Source organism: Equus asinus, chromosome 20, assembly GCF_041296235.1.
Source record: "Equus asinus isolate D_3611 breed Donkey chromosome 20, EquAss-T2T_v2, whole genome shotgun sequence".
Lineage (NCBI taxonomy): Eukaryota > Metazoa > Chordata > Mammalia > Perissodactyla > Equidae > Equus > Equus asinus.
In genome coordinates, this window is record NC_091809.1 from 41,744,554 (window position 1) to 41,767,133 (window position 22,580).

At 48.0% G+C, this 22,580-nt stretch overlaps 1 protein-coding gene across 18 annotated transcripts in view; it reads right to left on the reverse strand.

The window, feature by feature from the left end:
• The window catches only part of GRAMD1B (GRAM domain containing 1B), a 228,332-nt gene that overhangs the window by 97,798 nt on the left and 107,954 nt on the right, over positions 1-22,580 (reverse strand). The window contains exons 1-2 of one of the 18 annotated variants that reach the window (XM_070490048.1): positions 9,660-9,743; positions 9,019-9,062 (exon numbers count right to left, since the gene is read on the reverse strand). The exons of 14 other annotated variants lie outside the window; for them this stretch is intronic. Coding sequence is in view for 2 of the 4 variants with exons in the window: in XM_070490051.1 (XP_070346152.1) it covers positions 4,090-4,147 (58 nt within the window). In the remaining 2 variants the exon portion in view is untranslated. Of the gene's footprint in view, positions 1-4,079; positions 4,148-9,018; positions 9,063-9,659; positions 9,744-15,340; positions 15,511-22,580 lie in introns of those variants that run through there. 3 more of the 18 variants (XM_070490050.1, XM_070490051.1, XM_070490052.1) reach the window with 3 other exon arrangements.

Consider the following 22,580-nt stretch of genomic DNA (forward strand, 5'->3'; position numbering starts at 1 on the left):
GAGAATTCATCCTTTCTGACTCTCACTTTCCCATCAGTGGCTCTTTCCACCACTAGAAGCTCATGCCTCCTCATGACCTTGGGAAGTCACTGGGAGCAAATCTGGAGCAGAAAATAGACTGTCGCCATGCTCCCTGAGGCTCTCCTTCTATCTCAGGTTCTTGGATCCTGTGCTGCTCTCCCTCTGTCCCTCCTCCGGAGGAGAGGAGAGCTGCCGCAGTACCAGGGCAGGGCTGCATGCCTCTAGGAGCTGGCGAAACTGGGGCAGAGCAGCACTGCAGTCACACATTGGGGAATCAAAGCTCCAAGTCAGGCAGGGGAGTGGTCAGGCGCTCAGAGTGTTATATTTAAGGAGCATTTTGGAGGTCAGGAAGCTAGCGAGAGAGAAGCAGTGGAGGAGGGAGCGCCTCCTAAACACTCTATTTCAACAAGCCTCCTCCTGGTCCTCCAGCCAGAATGCTCCTCCAAATTCCAAACTGCAGTCAATAGAGCCTGTGTGAGTGGACGGCAGATGGCCAGAGCTGCGCCGATCAGGTGCTTCCCACCACTTCCCTGTCCCCTCCTACCCCCCTCCCCACCCTCTGCCACTATTAGTCATTGGCTCTGGGGTGACAGTGTGGGCTGCAGGCATTGGCCTTGCCTTCTGGTCTGTTCATCTGTGTCAGCTCCCAGCCGGGAGCCTCCGAGCCCGCCCCTCCCCTCCTACGTTGGGAACTGCGCACACCCCTGCCTTCCAGCCCCACCGTCCAGTCCACAGTAGGGAGGGAGGGCGGGCCGCACAGGCCACAGGGCAGCAGACGTGGAGAGGCTTGTGTGGTGAGCAAGCAGGGTTCTGTTCATTTCAAGAATGTTTCCTTCTGCCTCTATGACCCCAGAGATTCACTTAAGGTACTGGAGTTAAAAAATGGAAAATGGACAGACTTGCCTCCCTCCCTCATCCTTCTTTGCCCCTCCTTCACAATCTGCTAATCCAGAATGTTCCTTCAGGCAACCAACAGGATGGGTAAGGTCAAGCTCCAGTTGGCTTCATCCCGCCCCTAGTTGCTTCACCAACACAGTTGACTGGAGAGAGAGGAAGACAGGATGGAGGCGGCCAGCAGCTTCCACAGATGGGTATCTGTCTATGCTGGAATTTAAAGCAGTCTCCCATACATTATGACATGTGATTCTCACAACAACCCAGTGAGGTATTACCAAACCACGTCTCACAGAGGAAGAAACTGAGGACCAGGGAGGTCTAGCTCTCTTCCCACTACTAGTAGCTTCTCCTACCCACAAGACAGGTGGTAGTTCGTGAGAAGAGGAAAAGCCAAAAGGTAAAGCCCTGTGCCTGGGTTCCACAAACACCGCAGCCCTTACCTCACTCCAACCTAGGAACTCTCCTTCTTACCAGGCCAGGATGGAATTACCTCCTTTGCTCACCTCAGTGCTGAACCCAGCTAAGTGCTCTCTCTCCCTCTGTTGAGACAGTCCAGGACATCCCTTCTCCAGGGATACTTCCTGGCTTGATGAAAGGAGACAAGAGTTTCCTTGGCCCTGCCTTGTCTGGCAATGGAAATCCCAAAGAGGACTCTCTCTCTCCATCCTACTTTCCCCTTCGTCTCTAAAATCGCTCCCAGGCTTCCTGAACACCCGACCGCCTGACTCGCTGCTGGTTTATCTGTATGTCTCCCTCATTAGCGTGTCCTGCATCACAACTCTTTCTGTTGCTAGACAGAAGGGCAGCCCCTAGGAGGCAAACGCCCTCCTGTCAGGAAAGGTGCACACACCTCAGAGAAACCCCACCAACCAGGAGAGGGGAACGCTGCCTGACTTCATTCATGCTAATTATGTGCATAACAAAAGAAAATCTCTCTCCTGCCAGATGGAAGAAACAAGGCAGATTTCTAATTACCCGTCCTGCTCCTCCTGGTTTATTCTCGGGAGAAATCCAGGGTGACTGATGGTGTCAGGGACCCTGGAGGGTGCTTATAAACTCAGGTTCTCTCGGGGAGGGAGCACCCATACACCCACAGCCAACTGCTGCATGCTCTCCACCCACCACACGGAGACTTCTCCTTTCCCAACTAAGTTACACATGAGAATTACCGTTAACAAACAGATGAATTGAGTGTTCGCTCATTTGAACAGTGAAAGTCTCCTGGCCAAGGACACGACAAGAATCTATTGTTGGCAGAGAAACTGCCTGCTGATAGGACAAGTCTACAAAGACCGCATTCTTAATGACACGGGCCTGACACTAGTCCCAGAGGTGTGTACTGTGGTCTAGCACAGGGACTCTGGAATCAGACTTGAGTTCAAATCCATATTTAACAACTGAGTAACCTTGAGCAAGTTACTTCATTTCTCTAACCCTCGGCTCCATCTACAAAAAGCTGATGATGGGGGCCAGCCCAGTGGTATAGTGGTTAACTTCGTGCACTCTGCTTCAGCGGCCCAGGGTTCACAGATTCGGCTCCTGGGCGCAGACCTACACGCCACTCATCAAGCCATGCTGTGGCAGCATCCCACGTATAAAACAGTGGGGTGCTCAGTGACAATCTTCCTCAAGCAAAAAGAGGAAGATTGACAACGAATGTTAGCTCAGGGCCAATCTTCCTCACCAAAACAATATAAATAAATAAATAAAACAGTGATGATGGAAAACTACTCAGCCAACAAAAACAACAAAATCATACCATTTGCAACAATACGGATGGACCCTGAGGGTATTATGCTAAGCGCAATAAGCCAGACGGAAAAAGACAACCACCACATGATTTCACTCACATGTGGATGATAAATAAAAACATGGATAAAGAGAACAGATTAGTGGTTAACAAAGAGGAGGGGGCTGGGAAGAGCAAAAGGGGTAAAGGGGCATATATATATATATGGTGATGGATAAAAACTAAACTATTGGGGGTGAGCATAATGCAGTCTATACAGAAACTGATAAATCATAATGTACACCTGAAATTACACAATGGTATAAGCCAATATGACCTCAATAAAATAATTAAATTAAAAAAAGAAAAAAAGGTAATGATGACCACAACCATAAGGTTGTTAGGAGGAGTCAATGACACAACACACGGCATAGTATTGAGCAGGTGCCAACACATTTTAACCCTTATTATGACTATTCCCAACCAGCGTCCACAGACCACCACTACCTATGGCTAGACCCAGTCTCCATTTCTATGGTTCCTGATCTAATTTTTTTCTCCTTTACCTAAACAAAGTTTCTAATTTTTCCTATTTTGTTGGGGATATTTTTGTATTTTTATTTTGTGATATTTGGGTTAGATCAGTCAGCTATTTACTTATTCAACAACAATTATATTTCTCAAGTGCCTAATACGTTCATGACTGAGGCAAATCATGATGATGTTTCAAGGGTAAATCCAGTATCCTCCTTGATCTCTGGAAGTTTACAGTCAAACAAGGAAAATAAGACATGGGCACTAAGTAGTTACGATAAGTAATTCTAACGTAAAGTTTGAAGCAGTGAGTCCCGTAAGAGAGGCACAGACAAGCAGAAGGACAGAGCACTTCTGTTTTCCAAAATGAACACAGGTTTGTAATCATTATGCCAATTTTTCAATCAACGAACAAGTAATGGTGAATATTCTCAGCTAATCTATACTAAGCCTGCCTGTGATAATTATTTCTTAATTAGTCTGCTCTTAACACAAAAGAGTTAGCCAGAAAAAGGATCCAATATTTGTCATCATCCTTTACAGAGACAAGAACTTCCTATTTGCATGACAGGTGTCCAGAAATAGTGCCTTCGAAACATATTGCTACCGTCAATGCCAATAAATACAGGTTTATCTGGATGGAGCAGACTGCATCTAATGGGTTGGATTTTGAAGTTTCATTTCCTACCATCAGCACATGTTCTCATCAGTGCCTTAAGGTTGAAAAAAGAGTGCTCAAACATGTTTAAGGCCTCCATACATACCATATTCTCAACATCACAACAAACAGGAGACTGGCATAATCATGAGTGAACCTAAGAGCTCAGGTTCCATCTGTCTTGTGACCAGAGGTACTCAGTAAATGCACTGTATCCTTCCACGCTAAGCCACAAGCTACCTTTGATGGTTCAGGGGCACCCACGTGCTGATGTGTACCATGACGTTTTTATGTGGATCCATGGACAACTGAAAAAAATAAGGGCAACGTGCTAAGCTTCAAAAAGCTAAAAATACTGAATTTTTAATTTTCGATACCACATCCTTTTAAATTTTTGCGTTAAAACACTCTAAATATAAATGATGGTGGCAGTAGTTTTATTTTTTAGTTCTGTTTTGTTACCTTTTACAGGCAAAATAAATATCCGGCAATTCTGTGTCAGTCCACCAACTTTTTTCAGTTTCTCTATAAAATCCACAAGTTCAGACTCCCCTGTGAAGAGGGCTTCTCAGTTCTAAGAGCTCACGTTCCACTACAAGAGGAGCCTCCCCTCTTAGCCGCTGTGAGGGGAATCTGAAAAGCTTCTCCAATAACTCCCTTGTCCTCAGGGTGCCATCTGGGTTACAGATGTTCCTAATCTAGTCTCCTTTTGAGATGTAATTGACGTATAACATTATATTAGTTTCAGGTGTGCAACATAATGATTCAATACAGGTACATATTGCAAAATGATCACCATGGTTAAGTCTTATAGTTAACACTCATCCCCACCCACCGTTTCAAGTTTTTTTCCTTATGATGACATAATCTAGTCTTGAATGCTTTAACAATGCCTTGGAGCTCTGCCTGTGCCTCCCAAATAGATATATACCACTGTTACCACTCCCCTAACCTCAGACGCAAATTTCTAATTGTTCTCGAACACCTTCACCTAGATGTCTCCTGGGCACCTCCGAGCCAGCATGAATAAGTGAGACTCCTTCCTGTCCTCCTTCTGAGTCTGACCTCCTGTGCCTATCTCAATAAAGGGCACGACCAACTACCAAGTCACCGAGTCAGACACCTGGAATCCATCCTACGTTCCTCCTCTTCCACCTCCCATTTAATTAGGCACAAAGTCATGTCAATTCCAGCTCCCTAAGTCTCACAAGAGTTTGTTTCCTGCTATCAGTTTTCACTGCCTTTCAATTCTCATCTTTAGGTTTGCCATTGTTCTCACCCTCCCCTACTCTTTTGTTCATTCACCAAATATTTATTGAGCATCTATCATATAGCAAGTAATAGGCTAGATTCTAGTGGTTTTGTGACTTAAAAAGCAAAAATACAAACCCTGTCCTTAAAAAACTTATAGTCTATGGGGCCAACGCCATGGTGTAGTGGTTAAGTTTCATGCACTCTGCTTTGGCAGCCTGGGTTCACGGGTTTGGATCCCAGGTGCAGCCTACACCACTCATCAGCCATGTTGTGGCGGCGACCCACATATAAGTGGAGGAGGATTGGCAGAGATGTTAACTCAGGGTTAATCTTCCTCAGCAAAGAAAAAAAAATGTATAGTCTAGTAGGGGAAGACAGATATGTAAAAAAAATGTCAGAGATGACGCAAAACGAGGCAATTATCAGTTATTTGTCTACCTTATAGCCAGAGAGCACTTTTCAGAGCCAATCTGATGATATCTTAAAATCCTTCAATTATTCTCAGTATTGACATAATCTTAGTACTGTCATGTATGTCAATTCTTGCTCTTGTCTCCAGTTTCATCATTGCCTCCTGTTTCCACATGCACCCAACACTGCAATCATGTCAAACTCCTTATAGTGACCTGGGCTTTTCCACATACAAGCTGTCTCCTCCTCCTGCCTAGCTACTCTTCAGCGAACATCTATGGCATGCCAGGCATTTTACCTACGTTGTCTCATTTCATCCCCCCAACAATCCTGCAGGGCCGATGGTATCACCCTCACTTACAGATGAAGAAACTGACACTAGGAAAAGCCACAATAACTCACTCAAGTTGGCAAAGCCAGAAAGTAGCAGTGCCAGCATTTGAGCCCAAATATGTACAACTCCAAATCACAAGCAGACCACCTCTCTTCTCTTGCCCACTTGATAAACTCCCACCCACGCTTCAGGTTGCAGGTCAAATGTCACTTCCTTTAAAGAGCCCTCATGCCTGCCCAGGCAACATCAAACAGTTCTTTGTGCTTCTCTGTTGACCTGCACTTCTGTGACAACCCTCACTACCTTCTGCCATCATAATTTGTTTACTCATCTGTCTCCCCCAAGAACGCAAGAGCAACTGCGCACAGTGGCCGTATGCTAGCCACTGAAAACCCCCACACTGAACCCTCTGCTGGCCTTTAATTGGCATTTAATAAACATTCATGGAATTAATCGATTAATGAATGCTTACCAACCTCTGTTCTCAAGGTTGAAATAGAAACTCTCAGGACACAATTTATCATCTACGTATCTTAACAAGTCATGTCGGGACATCAGATGGCCCCAGTTGGAAATCACAACCTTAAAAAAAAAAAAGAGGAGAACCCCAGTGATGCAACAACAGGGCCCCAAAGCCCAGGTTCCAGGAGCTGAAGTCAGGCTCCAAAAACTCCCGTCCATGAACTGAGCACAGTATGGACAGGCAGTGGTCATCAAGACTGACCACACCCCCACCCAAAAGCTATCTCACTCTGGGATAACTGGACCCCATACATTGGGGTCTAAGGAAAATGCGGGGAACAGTACCTCAGAAATAAAAGGAGAAAGGCTAAGCTAAGGTGGATGCATTTACATGTATTTAGACATCAAAAAAATAATATCCAAACCATGTAAATGACTTACCAATAAGCCACAATACGAACTTTCACTCAGCAGTTCCGCTGCTTTTACACATTCTCAGATATTCAGTACGGCAGCCATAACATACAGGTTCTCTATGTATCTGGGCTGCAAAATGCAAACAGGCTCTCCAAGGGAGCATCTTGATCAGTGAAAGGTTCTCCAAATTTTTGAGTTATAAGCCTTCTGAAGATCTGAGGAGAGCCATGGATACTCTCCCCAGAAAAATGCCCAGAGATACAAAATTCTGCCTACAGAGGAGAGAGGCTCATGGACTCTCTTCTGAAGTCCATCCTAGGACCTTAATGGTTCTGGGCCCAGACCGAAAACTTCCTGAACTAAACTCCCTCCAAAAGGTTTGGGCTGCAGAAAGTTGAAGAAAAAGATCACACTGCTTGGGTGAAATGGCATCTGTTTCCATGACCAATCAGGTTCCCTCTTGTGGTCAAGGTCCTGAAAGTAAATGCCAGTCTCAGGAATGGTCCAGCTCCAGGTCTAATCAGATAATCTGCAACCTGGACTACGGGATGGCAGGGCCTATGAAAAATAAAGCGGTCTCTGTTTCTACGTCCATATGCAAATGCAAACATAAACACATCTCCAAACTCCAAACTGCCAAGTAACTCCCCAATCCCCCAACTACACCTTTCCCAGAGCATCCCCCCCACAACCGCCACCCCTGCAGAGCCAGCTGGTTGATCTCAACCCCTTACAACTTCAAGAGCTAGTGGACTGGGAGGTTTGTAAGTGGTAAGCCTGGCAAGAGATGCCACTTGACATCACAGCAGCATTACAGCCAGACGGCAAACTGCTTGGAGCAAATTGTTTTGGATCCAAACATACTTGCAGATGCCTGCTCCCATGGCCGCCACTGCACACTGCCAAGAGGGTACAGCACCTTGCACCATCCATGCTCAAAGAGCATACGCAAATTTTAGTGGAAGGAGGGAAAACAGAGGGGAAGAGGGACCAAGGAGGGAGTCCAGGATGCCCGTTCTCATTTAGTTTTGCTCTCCCTAGCTCCTTTCTGGAGAGAAAATGAAGTATTTGACAGATCTAAGCTAGTTAAAACAACAGATGCATGTAATTTTCACGACTGTGCAAACTAGAGGATGAAAGCCCAGAGAGCTTAAGTAACTTGGATCAGATCACACAGCATGTGGGGGTGGGAGAAAGGAGCCAAGAATCCAGTTCTGTGATTCCCAGAGACATGTCCTAACCATTTTAACACGTTGCTGCCTGCAGCACTATTGCTGCTTAGGTCTCCTACCTCATTCTCTCTTCCACACACACATTGGGTACCCAACCTGCTCCAGAAGTCTGAGCCTCGTCCAGTCTTCCATCTCGGAGAGAAAGGAGACCCTGCCATCTGGCCAAAATGGAAGGTCCCCAAACCAAGAGCTGAGATACTCTCGAAGGACTACAGGTCTCTCCCTGCACACAGGGGCTGGGGTTGGGGCTTACAGCCTAGGCCTCCTTAGATTCCCCATCCACTCTCCATGGCTCAAGCTCCTTGTTTGGAAAAATGCACAGAAAAACAAATTTCAGATTGCAAGCAGGATTGGGGAGAGATTAGAAACCTATCTCAGGAACGCCCTCTAGCGTGCCTACAGGGTCCATGCAACAGAGCACCCGGGCAGCACCATTCCCTAGAGGTGCCCGAACCCGCACTTCCATTGGGGCATCAGATGAGCGGTGGGAGGGGACAACAGCAGTATCTCCCACTCAGAGACAAACTCCTCACCAATCCCAAGGCCAACATCTGCTGCAGGATGAGAGGCAGTCTCTGCTCTTAAGACTGTCCAGCCCACATTGACCCCACCCATTCCTTATACAACAGGCAGAGGGAAAAGAGAAGCAGAGAGAAGATGAAAAGGAAGTGTGGAGATGACACAAATGGATTAAGAAAGCATTGCAATGCTGGGAAGAGGAAGAGGAGGGAGAGAGAGAGAGAAGAAAGGAGAGGGATGACAGGATAAAAATAAAACAAGGCAGAGCTAAAGAGAAAGAGAAACACATAAGTCAGCCCAGCTACAGACCCCCCACCTGCTCAGACTTGTAGGCACATAAAGGCAAGGAGTGTGCTTTGTGGGGCCCAGCCCTTCCTCCCCTCTCCTGATGTCCTCATGCTCACGTCATTTCCCTCCGCTCTGACACAGCCCCTGGATGCTCAGGAGCGGTGGGCTGAGGGAGAGGAGGGGAGAGAAAAGTGAACCAAAGGCAGAACTTGCCGAGCGAAGCCACTTACGCACAGTGCGGCCGGCAGCATTTCCATCCTACCTTTGCTGTCGCCATGTCAGCCGGCTCCATGGTCTCTGCTTGGCCTAAGGAGCAGCGGCACCATCCAGAGAGAAAAGGCAGAGTCACAAACATCCACCCAGAAAGAACAAACCACCCCTCTGGAAGGTCGGGGAAAATAAGAGACCTCTTTCTACTCTCTGGCCCCCTGGGACCTCCTCTGCTCGGGGGAGAGGAAAGAGCCTTAGGGTCTGCAGCAAGTTGGGAGGCCTGCCCGTGTTCCCACAGATGCCCATATCAGGCTGAGTCAGGGGGCATCTCCCCTTGCCTGGTCCTTCTTCCCAGGAGGATGGTCTCACCAGGGCTCCCCCTGCTGGGGGAGAGCGCACAGAGATGGAGGCCCTCCCATCACCCAGCCAACTGGTACCCACAGGTCAGGAAGAGGGGAGCATGTGGGAAGAGGCCAGCTGGCGGGAGCTGAGCAAGTGCTGGGGGTAGCAGGAAGGGAGAAGGCTAGGGGTTGGGGGGGGGGGCGGGTGTGAGAACCTCAAGAAAAAGGTGCAGGCACTCAGATGGAGGCAGAAGGTGCTGTGCAAGGAGGTGCCGGAGCCACAAAGCCAGAGCTCAGCACGGCAAGGTGGAGAAGGCAGAGGGAGAGGAATTCGCCCGGTGAAGCCACTCACCTTGCAATAACATTCAGACTCACTGAGGCCTACACAGGAGCCAGGAGCGGGCGGTTCACACACCCCCACTCCACTCCCAGAGACTCACAGCCTCTGTCTAAAGGTACATGAGAGCAGCCGGCAGCCGGGCTGGATCTGCAGAGGCCCCTGGCTCTCTCGGAGCAGCCTGATTGGAGGAGCAGGATGACTTCATCCGGCCCCATTCATCACTCTAGGTTTCCTGCCCAGCAGGGACAGGCCGCTCGGCTTGCAGTGACTACAGCTTCCTCTCTGGCCCATTTCACTCAGGCAACCTGGGATAGGCTGTGCCTGTCAGGGGCAGCCAGGGGAGAGGGATAAGAGTGCTTCAAGCCCTAAAGGGAAGAAGGGAACAGGCTGCTCACATTTCTAGGAAAGCGTAAAGCCTCTACTTAAAACACAGTGCCTATATTCACTGTGTGCATTTGCTGGTGCCAGCGCCAGCATAAAAGCAAAAGAGCAACCCCCCTCCTCAAAACCAGCAAAGGAATGAGGTTGTATGCTCTGGGGAACCACTCATCTTCCTGCCACAAAGTTAAATCAAATACATTCCAATCTTTAGAGATATTTCTCTCAATCAGAGAGAATAACCTACGGAAATGCAGAGCAGTATCCTCAAGCATCCCTAAGCACCTCCTTCTTAACATTTTCCCTCTGTCATCTTCAGCTCTCCCAGCTCTTCTCACGTGCTAACCTGGGCTTGCTGTAAAGGGGCTGATTCCTTCACGCCTATGGTTTCAGACCCACAAAATATAACAGGTGGAAGAGAGCTTAAAGCTTCGGCTCCATTTCACAGATGAGGAAACTAAAGTCCAGAAAAAAAGCAAAAGAGTCAAAGAAAATTCTCCCAGCACTCCTTTTCCAATTCCACGTAGATTTTTCCTCAAAAATGGTGAGATCCTGAGAGAAACGGTGCCCTCTCATTCCCCCGTCCTCTCCCCTACTCCCAATCCAGCCCCTAGAACACAGAAAAGCCCAGCAAAGCAAGGGTTAAACAGAGATTAACATATAAGAGAATAAAAATGAAGGTTCTGATCCTGCGATCACCCATCCATTCCCACCTGCGCTTCCCTGCATCCTTTCCCATTACCCTGCTCCTCCTCCAGCCCGACTTCACAAAGAAACCATGCCTTCACGTAGAGCAACACAGGAGGAGAGAGTTTTCCAAAAGAACGACACCAACAATTCTACCAGTTTATTTTACCAATGACAGCAACAATAACAGTAACAACTCCCATGTGTACAGTGCTCCACAATGTCCAACGCATTTTCAAATCTATTACCTCATTTGATACTCACAGTGGCCCTGTGAGGTTAAGTATTGCTTTCCTCCTTTCAAAGATAGTTAAACTGACATTCGGAGACTTTAAGTGACTTGCCCAAGGTCACATAGTCAGCACAGCAGAGCTAGGACTCAAACCCGTGTTCACTGACTCCAAATGCCTTTCTATAAAACATCATACTAGCAAATCTCCCACCACTTCACTCTTTCCCTCTCAATCTCTCCCACTCCTGCTCCCCATTACTACAGATTCAGAGAAGATAAAACCTTAATTACTTTGATATTTCCCTTCAGGACCCCCCCGCTCTTTTTCAAAGATGGCAAATTATAAGAAAATACATTATCAAACATTAGGAAAAAAATCTGGGGCCTATCTAGAGGTTAGTATACACATTTAGCAAATCTCCTGTGTCCAACGGAAACTACTCTTAAAAAGAATCATCAAAGATGCATTCACGTTCGCTTTATTTAGCAGAAAAGTAGACCAAGACACCTGACCAAATTGGTCAACTATCAAGATTAAAATTAAGGGGGAGAAAAAGAGATGTGTACCCTGCTTCTTGGAGGTACATTATTTTCCAGCCATCATAAACACAGGATACATGACTTCTCCCTTTCCTAGCCCGTCTTACTCTATTAGTTAAGTACTGCAGGTACTTAGCAACATATATTACAAAAAAACCAAAGGTGTGGGGGCTGGGCCACTTCCACATGGCGTCTCTGCTCAGAGGCCGGTAACTTTCCTTCTGGCTATCGCTGTGGCCTGCCGTCCTCTCTGTTCCTGGGCTGATAGTCAAATGTACAAACAGATGGAGAGCAGAAGGCGGGTACCCACAAATGAGGCTGTTCTGTTTCATCAAAATCACACAGAAATTGGACCCACGTTAATGGGGCTCCACCCAGTCTCCCGAATGACCAAACACGTTTACCTACTCGGTTCTTTTTTTTTTTTTTTAAAGATTTTATTTTTTCCTTTTTCTCCCCAAAGCCACCCCCGGTACATAGTTGTATATTCTTCGTTGTGGGTCCTTCTAGTTGTGGTATGTGGGACGCCACCTCAGCGTGGTTTGATGAGCAGTGTCATGTCCGCGCCCAGGATTCGAACCAACGAAACACTGGGCCGCCTGCAGCGGAGCGCGCGAACTTAACCACTCGGCCACGGGGCCAGCCCCTACCTACTCGGTTCTTAAAGGCATCCAACTGTCACAGAGCCCTGGAGGGTGAGCACAGGGGAGGGGGTTTAGGAGAACTGCTCAGCCAGAAGCATCCATGTGTATTTTACGAAGCAATTCTTCTGTCTTGAACTCAGGGCAGCAGGAAGAGTGCTATTAACTATGGAACAGACAACCTAGAAGATGGGGCAGGGCGGAAGGTAGGGGATAACGCTAGGCTTTAAGGAGACAGGTGAGAAGACGTGTCCCAGAGTTCAAAGACAATTCCAGGAATTGATCCAAATAACTTGGCAGGGGATGGAGAAGGTGTGGTGAGAAGTACAGGCACCCAGTTCCCTGAGGACAGCTCAGAGGCTGGACGCTGCACCTGCTTCTTTAGGAAGTGTCTCCTCTACAGCAGCTGCCTTTTACTGGGAGGGGCTGCCAGGAAACCAAGTAAAGCTGTTTCAGACCCCGGTCAGAGTAACTTCCCCCTGCTGCACTATGGGATATGTAGTTCTCTGAGTAAAGGGCAGGAGCACCACCATATTTGCATTGCTTATAAAAGGTGCAGCCTAATCACTCTGCCTGTCCTGAGACTACAGATGTGGATCAGATGCCTTTGCCAAAAAGCTATAATTCCTGCTGTCTAGAGTCTGAGTGCTGACTGTAAACTGGAAAGATGGCAACGAAACAGGGATGACGCACAGAACGACAGGGGACTAGAAATACGACAGATCTTGAATGGTCACTCAACATCTTCTCTTCTTGTACACAGAAAATGGCAGCTTTTCTCGAGACGAGAAGAGACAGAAAAAGGAGGAGGAAGAGAGAAAGAGAGGGAGAATGAAGGAGAAGAAGGGCAGTGCATGTGTGTTCCTAGGACTGTGTGTGTCTGTGTGGAATGTGACTTCTCATCTCTTTTGCTTGTTAACCATCAACTCTTTGGAGAGGCAGTTGAGCATAACGAAGAGCAGGCCTCTCAAGCCATTCTGCTTAGGTTTGAATTCTGACTCAACCACCCACCATCTGTGTGACCTTGAGCAAGTTACTTAGCCTCTCTGTGCTCCCATTTCTTCATCTGTAAGACAGGGATTGTAATATTCCTCATTTCATAGGCTGCTTTGAAGATTAAATGAGAAGACATGCGTAAAGGGCTTAGAATCATTTCTGGCACACAGTAAATACCACCCAAGTGTTAGGTGCCTTTAAAAAAAAAAAAAATTCAGTGGTTCACCTCCTGTCTTGCCCTATCCATGAGACCTCTCCCCACAGAGCATGAAATTTTAAGATCTCTGTAGAGCTGATGATGGTAGAGGTTGACTGGACAGAAAACAAACCCCAGCTGCTATTTCAGGCGAATAAACACATTAAAAAAGTGCGGCAAGGGGCCAGCCCAGTGGCATAGTGGTTAAGTTTATACACTCTGCTTTGGCGGCCTAGGGTTCATGGGTTCGGATCCCAGGTACAGACCTACGCACTGCTCATCAAGCCATGCTGTGGCAGGCATCCCACATACAAAATAGAGGAAGATGGGCACTGATGTTAGCTCAGGGCTAATCTTCCTCAGCAAAAAGAGGAAGACTGGCAACAAATGTTGGCTCAGGGCCAATCTTCCTCACCCCCCCCCTCAAAAAAAAGTGGGGCAAGACAGTCATTAGAATAAGGAAAAAGCAGAACAGGAGTAACGAAAAGAATGACAACAGGAGACGCTGGCAGGTAAGGCTGAGCGGTGGTGGACGTTAAGGGGGACGTGTAGGGAAGTCTGGGGAAAAAATTGAAGAAAATAAAAGAGTCCAAATGAAAATAAAGAAGGGAAAGAAAGATTCACAAAGAAAATCTGAGAAACTGATCAGGTTGGAAGTGGGAGGAGAAAGGAAACTAAGCAATTAAAAACTCAAAGTGGAAATTTCCACGAGATGATTTGACCGAAGTGTCTGAGAGGAGCTACAGGTGGATAGAAACTGTCTGGCATGAGGAAAACTAGAGAGACGGCAGCTCGTACTGCAAAGTTCGAGTCTGAATTGGTCTAGCAAAGCTGAACTGATCTCTGGGAAGGTCGGAGTGCTGTCGGAGGACTGGGGCACAAGAGTTTCCAAAGCAGCCCACACAGAGGGGGCGAGATGGGGGTTCAGGTTCTAGAAGGAGAGGAAGCAGCCTTAGGGACCAGTCAGCCATGGTAGTGCCCCCTCAGCCGTGAGGGGATGTCAAGAAGAGGGAGGAACTGCTATTTGAGGACAAGTCTCCGCTGGAGGGATAAGGGGACCGTGCCTGGCCATCAGCCTCCCACAGCGGCTTGATCACGGAGCTCACACCTTGTGCAAGAGTCACGTCTTGCTGGCATCGGTGCAGTTTTACTTCAGAGCTCCTCAGGGTGAAAACAACAAGAGAAGCAGCGGGGAGACCCACCTGCCCCGGCCGCTGGCCATTCCTGAGACTTCACAAGCGACAGGGCTATCAGTGATGTTACCTCAACACCAGTCTCTAGGCCTGGATGGGACAATGTAGCATAGTGGTTAAAATCTAGAGCCAAATTACCTGGATTCATATTCCAGCCCATCATTTAATTGCCATGTAATCTTACACAAGTTACGAAACCTCTCTCTAAGCCTCAGTTTTCTTATCTAGAAAATGGAGGTAACAGTAATAACCATTTCATAGATAATGAAATTGAAATTGAAATTGAAAGGAGCACACAGTGTCTGACACATAATAGGCACATTCAATAAACCTGAACTAAAATAATGATGCCTTTATAATTACTATCTTAAGGGCACTCAGGGGGTTGGGAACAATGGGAACTCCATGAGTTCCCCCAAATCTCCAAGCCGTCTGCGCATGGTGCCAATGCAAGGCTAGCACTGGTGTGGTTACACAACTCCTTGCCTTCCCTACCATCTCCAGGCCCGATCACACTGCCTCCAGCCAGCAGCCAGTCTCTGTACTACACTTTCAAACAACAAATTCATGCAAGTGCTTCACAAATGGAAAGGGTCATAAAGTATAAGGCTGTCAACTCTCCCACTTTCTTCCCTGGAGCTTTACCCCCATGCCCGTACCAATTTTCACCAAAGACCCAGAGACAGGCTGCAGAGGACTTCGGAGCCTTTCACACAAGCTTTTAGGGTGAGAATATATAGGAAGCCACAGGATTAACCAAGCAGGGGGTCAGCAGGGAGGGGAGAGGGGGGAAGAGGCCAATAATATTGCCTGACCTTTTTATGGTGCATGGTAAGGGGAGCCACACGTTCCCATTGTACGACCAAACACTCTACTGCAGACTACGGAGGCAGGTGCTGGCAGAAGAGTTAGGATGGAAGACCTGGGGGTTGTCTGAATGCCACTGGGACATCACTGGATGCAGGCCACTGGAGAGACCCTCTAGTGACTACTGCTGAAGCTGAGAGAAAAACAAGACAAGGTGACAGACAGACTGTGGTCACAGATCCCTGGACAGTCCAATGAGAAGCAGCAGCCTCAGGGACTCCTATTGGAGAAGAGTGGCTTCACTCCCCCATTCCTCTCTGTAGCTGCCAAAACAGGCCAGCGGGAAACTCAGGGAGAGTCTCCAAGTCAGGAGTGTTCTCCTTCTGCTCTCAGGTCTCTAGGGAACTGCGAAGGAGGTAGAAAGATGCAGCTACAGACCCCACCAATTCTTGGGCTGGGGCTGGAGAGGATGCAAAGCTGGCAACATGCAAAGGCAGGTGTGGAGGGGAACGCAGTGCTTCCAGAGCCCACTCCCTCTCCACACTGCCCTTAACCCTCTTTCCGAAGGAGACTGGCCCCAAGGTGGAGGTCTGCCACGTACCACTTATATCCAGAAAACAAAAACAGACCATTAAGCTACGGAAGCTGGCTGGGGCTGGAAAGAAAAGAGCGACCAAGGAAAATACCATCTATACGCCCAAGGAAGAACTCATTGGCCCCAGAGGACTCTGAGGAGGAGATCTAAGAAGAACATACAAACCCATCTGCACAGCTCCTCCAACCAGCAATTCTTCCTTTTCACTGGCAGCTCCCTTCTCCTAGTGTCCTCTCTTCCTAAGAGGGGGGAGCTGTCCTGCCAGGCAGACATGCCTGCCCTCCACGGTTGAAGGAGTGGAGCCCAAGCCACTCCCCTTGCCTTCTGCCTGCTGACTCACCACTGATCTCACTACTGAGGAGGGATCAGACGGCCACGCCCTCCTCTCCCGGCACAGCCAGGGCCGGCAGGGGTTGCTGGTGAGCCCAATGGAGAAGGACTCTTGCAGCCCATGCAAATACCGACAGGAGCTTCACCTGGTACCTGCAGAGAGGTGAGTTCTGTTCTGCGGGTTAGGCATGATAGGGAAACCAAAGGAAAGCATCAGAAGGAGATACCGTCAAACAAAAAATGTACTGGATCTTTCCTACATACACCTTGTTCATTAAAATCCTAAGGCACTTCTCAAAATCAACAGGGCATAGGAAACATACTCAACAGAGATTGTTTTAAAAACCGACTTGGCAGGGGCCAGCCCGGTGGCGCAGCAGTTAAGTGCGCACATTCCGCTTTGGTGCCCTGGGGTTCGCCGGTTCAGATCCTGGGTGCGCACATGCCACCGCTTGGCAAGCCATGCTGTGGTAGGCATCCCACATACGAAGTAGAGGAAGATGGGCATGGATGTTAGCCCAGGGCCAGTCTTCCTCAGCAAAAAGAGGAGGATTGGCAGCAGATGTTAGCTCAGGGCTAATCTTCCTCAAAAAGAAAACTGACTTGGCCCTCCGGCATATTTAACTGGATTACTCAGAATCCTTGGGGTCTATTCTCTCCTTGTCAATTTGTTTTCTGTTCTGTCTGGTTTTGAAGGCTTCCAAGAGATAACCGTCATTAAAAGACTCACTCACACACCTCCATATCTGGAGCTTCCGATCTAGGAAGTTGGTGAAGAAAGATCCATCAGATCCAAGGAAAAGCAGGAGGTCTGCACTGGACCCCAAGTGTCCCAAGAGCCACATGTCCCCTTTCTCCGGGAGGAGTCGTATAACATTGCAAACAAAAACGTGAGCTCTGGAGTTGAGTCTCAGCTTTGCCACTTATAAGCAGTGACAGTGGACAATCTAAATCTCCATTTCCTTATCTACAAATGGGTAGAAGAGGACATAGGGTTGCTAAGATGATGAAATAAGGTAGCACATGTAGAGACTGCATTGAGCATGCAGTAAGTTCCCAAAATAGGAGCTATTACTTGTAACAAGAAATCACACCTCAGAAATTACATGTGCCCACAAACTAAGTACACAGACACTCTGTTTTGTCTTGTGTTTGCTCTTCACATTCATAGATTTGCAGTCGTTTCCTCTAATTAGAGATTTCTTTACTGAAAGAGATCCCATTTCCTTAGCAAATGTCCCATTCTGGAAGTTATTCACAGAGGGACAGATAACCACTTGATGGAGGGATTGAAGAAGAAATTCATGAATTAGGAAAGAGTACAGAGTATTTGACCCCTGAAATCCCTTCTTCAGGGCTCCTTCTATAGATCTCTGTTCTATACCCTTATTTACGAGACAACTGATTTAACTATTAGTCAGATGCAAATCCACCCATAGTTTAAAAGGCCCAGAAAAGGAAACACAGGTGATAGTTGTTTCAATTCTAGCGGGAAAAGGGTGGAGCAGGTGAAACTGTTCACTTTGTAGATCCCAAAGCAAGTCTGTCGAGGAGCCAAGTTAATAAACTAAGAGATTCAAAAGTCCAGCCCTGGGTTCTATTACTAACTCACTCATCACACTCATATAAAGAACAACACAAGGGAGCTTTTGTGTGTGTGTGTGTGCAGGGGAGGTACTCAGACATCCTCCACTCCCTCAGCCCCTCCCCTCTTTCCAGCCCCAGGACCATTTTGAACCCGGGTTACAACGGGCTTCTCTGCATCTTAACAGAAGAGTTTCACCTTCAGACTGAGGAGGAATGGGAAAGAGAGGGAGTGAGCCCAGCAGTTAACTGATTGACTCTCACGTGCCTGAGGAAAAGAAGAAAAGAAGCATTGAGCAACCTGGAAAGCTGGTGACAGATAAGATGAAATGATTAATTTAATTATACATCCCCCTCCCCCATCCTCCTTGCTGCAGAATGGTGACTCTTGGGCTACGCAGAAGGGAGATAAGGAAAAAACAGAAGCTACATACTAATACCAGTGTCCCCAGGCTAGGGCTAAAAAGGCACCAAGGGTCTTCAAGAGGCTTCTTCCAAAACTCATGTCACAGGCCAGGAATGGGACACCTAGGCCCTCCCCATCCCAGCCCTATTAAATTGTGTACTTGATACTAGCCAGAACAGGGATAACAGGAGGCTTCCAGCTACAGGGCATGTTTCTCAAAGTGTGGTCCAAGACCACTTGAGTCAGAATCACTTGGGATATGTGTTAACTATGCAAATTCCTAGGCCCACCCTAGTCCACATATCTCGGAACTAGAGAGACAGGCCCAGGAATCAGCACACTGAGTAAGCTCTGCTTGTGATTCTGAAACCCATTAACAGATTGAGGACCACAGCCTTAGAACCCTGGTCTCCCAACTAGGCTGCTCATTATCAAGGGGACATGAACACATACCCATGCAGTACAGGAAGAAAATATTAGAGCTTATATTTCTTTTTATCTCATCCTTTTAAAATTTACGATTAATCATATAATATACAAAACATTATTACAGTAGTGCATGTATATAATTTATATAAATACATTCATACATTACATTGGTGGCATATGCTCAAAAAATGCTCAAAAAATTTTTACTGATAAGGGTTTGCAACCAAGCTGGAATATCAACTTCTGGTACAATGGCTTCTTCAACACCTCGATGGGAAAGCAAGGAGTGGTCTCTGCAAATAGCTGCTCTGAACTTACAGTATTAATCAGTGACACGTAGAGAAGAGAACCCAGGGGTCTTGGTTTCCAAGTGCATCTCAATCCTAGAGTAAAAGGGAGGCAAGGAATGCAGTGCAAAGCATGGCAAGCCTGCAGGTGGAGTCTCTGCTTGAGCCCATGAGTTGTCACCCACTCCCATTCCTTCCTCACCCTGGCTGGTAAGAGGATGCGCTTTCCTCCAACAGAAAGTAGGGAAGCTGGGGAATAAAATTTACCTTCAGTCCTGCCAGCTGTCCAAATCTAAATCCCAACTATAGCATCCGCAGAGATAGTTTTCTGAGCTAAAATTAATACCCTTCTTTCTCAGGCAGAGAAGAAGAAATGCTGGAGTAGGAGAAACACAGAGCAGGTGATGGTTACACCTGCAGACAGTTCTGCTGACAGCAACAGAAGCAGCCAGGACTGCCAGAGAGGAGCCACAAACTGGGAACTCGGGGAGGAAGGGGCAGACAGGAGCGCCCACTTGCTTCTCTGCCCTTCCCCCAAAGTCAGAGCTGAGCCTCAACCTAAAATAAGGTTCTCCTCTCTACTATCCACTTGCCACCATGTGCTGTCTTCCCCAAGACCACAAAATCCCCTGTGCAGATGTGTATGTGACGCAGACAAAGGAGGACACATGAGGGGCAGTCACAGATCAAACCATTTCCATGACCATGACAACGTCACAAGCATTAATAGAAGTACAAGGGCTAGTCGCTGGCCCTCAATTTGGGCCACAGCCACAGAACCCTATAACCATAGAATGTCAGAGCTAGCAACAGGCCATAGAGAGTTATCTATGTCCTCATTTTCTCATTTAATATTTACTGAACACCTACCATGTGTCAAGTTCTGTACTAAGTGTTGGGTGCACACCACTGAATAAAACAAAGACAGTCCCTGCCCTCATGAAGTTTAGGGACTAGAGAGGGAGACAGACAACTACCAAGCTAACGAATAAACACAAGTATAACATGATTAGTGCTAAGATGGAGAACAAGCTGGGAAAGTGAGGACCGAGTTTAGGTGAGTGGGTTCCCCTGGCAACTAAGGAATCATCACATGGCCTCTCGTGGACCCGTTGCTGGCTTACCTAACCAAGTTCTCCAACTGCCATTCCTCTAGGAGCTCAAAACTCTCCTCCAGGCTTAGCCCAAATCTCCTGTTGGCTGACAACAACAAAAGCTACCCTTTATTGTGTGCCAGACACAGTGCTAAGGCCTTTCCCATTTTATGTCATTTTGATCTCCACAACCTCCACAGAATAGGTACAATTATCTTGGTTTTTAAGGAAGGAAACAGATTCAGAAAAGATAAAATGATTTTATGAAAGCACCACAGCCAGCAGTTGGTAGAGGCGGAATTTAAACTAAGGTCGTTCAGTCTTCAAAGCACTCCTGAGTTCCACACGACCACTGCAGAGAGAATCTTGTGCCTGCCCCCAGCACCCTGCCACAGGCTCAGAGAATTTCTTACTCTGCCATTCCCTGCTGGGTGCCTGCTGTGTACAAGTTCTGGGTGGTCAGGACCTGAGGAGTCACCTCATCAGAGGAAGGACTCAGTCTCTGTTCGCCACCCTCAAACTCTGCCATGTCAGCATCCCTGGGGAGAGGACACCTGTCAACAGATGGCTAAACAATCACGGGCATCTACACCTATGCGTGTGTGTGTAAGTGTGCGTGTGTTGTGTGTGTGAGAGAGAAGAGAATCGAGATCAAGTCACCCACTTCCTCCAGCCCCTACCCACCTTTGAAATCCGTTTAGCCTCTCTCACTCCCTATCTTCTTCCTTTTCTCTCCCTCACTCCAGTTGTCCCATCTTTCCTTTTTCTTAATGCTGTCTCTCTCTTCACAAAAAAACCCCTGCCGATAAGCTTCCATGCCCCTCTCTCTCCAGTACCCACCAGCCTCCTGACTAAACTCTGCCCCTAGGAGCTGAAACATTTTTCTCCTCCAGGAAACCTTCCCTCTGCTTGTCACACAGGCCAAGGCACAGTGTGTGCAGCTGGGAGCCAGGGCGCCACAGTTCTGCCAGGTACAAGGCCCACATTAGGAAAAAGCGTCCCACACCTGCTTTCTGCTCAGATTTCCCCAGCGGCTGCTCAAGCAGTTCTGGGGTCAGAGCAAAGTCCCAAACAAGCAGAGATAAGAAGGGAACCCACAAAGTCAACACCCCTAAATGCCTCGCTGGTGGGCCTCTATAATGGGAAGAGAATTATCAGGACCCCCAAAGACACCAGCACCCCTGCTCTAGGCACCTTAAATGAGACAGAATACATCATTCTCTACAGCACTTACTCTTGGGATTCGAGTTCTTCACCAACTGGAGCAAGTGACCATGAAAGAGGAAAATGATGATACTTGGCCAGTTATGAACAATCCAAGAGTCAAGTACCCTCCTTGGGAGACCTGCGGTGAGGCCCAGTCAAGCCTTCCATCCATAGCAAAGGGCCACACGGCCTCCCTTGGTGGCACCTCCACTATCCTTTACCTTCAGTCTCTTGCAACAGATCACTGTCCCCCTCTTGGGGCCTCCTGGGTCGCTTGGTAAATGACAACAATATCCCCAAACGTGGGAGCCAATCCCCAAAGCACCCCCACCTCTGTGAAGAGCCCCAGGTGATCCCAAACCAGCCAAAGACCAATTCCTCGTGCCCTGATCTCCAGGGGCCCCCTGCACCTACTTGGCTCGTAGAAATGACAGCTTCTTCCTCAAGGAGGAGACGTGGTGGTGACAGGCCTGCTTTACAGCCGTGCTGCAAGAGACGGTCTCTGAGTGCAGGTTCTGCACCATGCTGGGCTCAAGGGAGGGCCCACCACATGGCAGCTAGCACCTCAAGAGCTGAGGGCTCACTCTGGAGCTGTGTGGACTTGCTGCCTCTGCCGCTCCTTCAGCTGTCGACCGTGGCTCCTGCACCTGAGTTCTCCCTGCCCTAATGTTCAATACAAAACACAGGCAGGTGGAGGGCCCAGGATGGGAGAGCCTGAGGCTCCCTGTTACCAGGATCCCTTCTGCCTTCAGCCCAAGCCACAGCTCCAAACAGAGCCCTCCTCCATCTTCCAACATCTGGCAGTGCTCTGGGCACTAGCTGAGTTTCCTCTCCTCCTCTGTCCTCAGGCAGGGAGGATGGAGCTGTACCTGCATGTGATGTCAGCTGCTGGTGCGAGAAGGAGGGGGAGGCCGGCAGGCACTGCTCCCAGAGGGCTTGCTACTTGGCTCCTTCCCCACGGTGGGGGAGCTGCCTGGAGAGAGCACCTGAGTGTCCGCAGGGCCATGGGGAATTCATTGGCCAAGCAAGTTGATGGAGCTGGGGTGCTCTGAAAATATGCTATTTGCGGATAATTTCTGGGATAGAATAAGCAGAACGGAAAACATCTTTCCTTCTAATAGGAAGCTGTCTATTCTTAGCGGGCCTGCATTCTGCCCTTGCTTCAGCTCTGGAGGCTTATCTTTTGGCCTCCAATTCCATTACCTTGGTTTCTCCATTTGTTCATTCATGAATTCCACAAACATCCGCTGAACACTTACTCTGTGCCAGACATAAGAGATCAGTTTGTCTTCCAGGGTGTCATGGGCTAGTGGGAGACAGATAAGTAAGCCA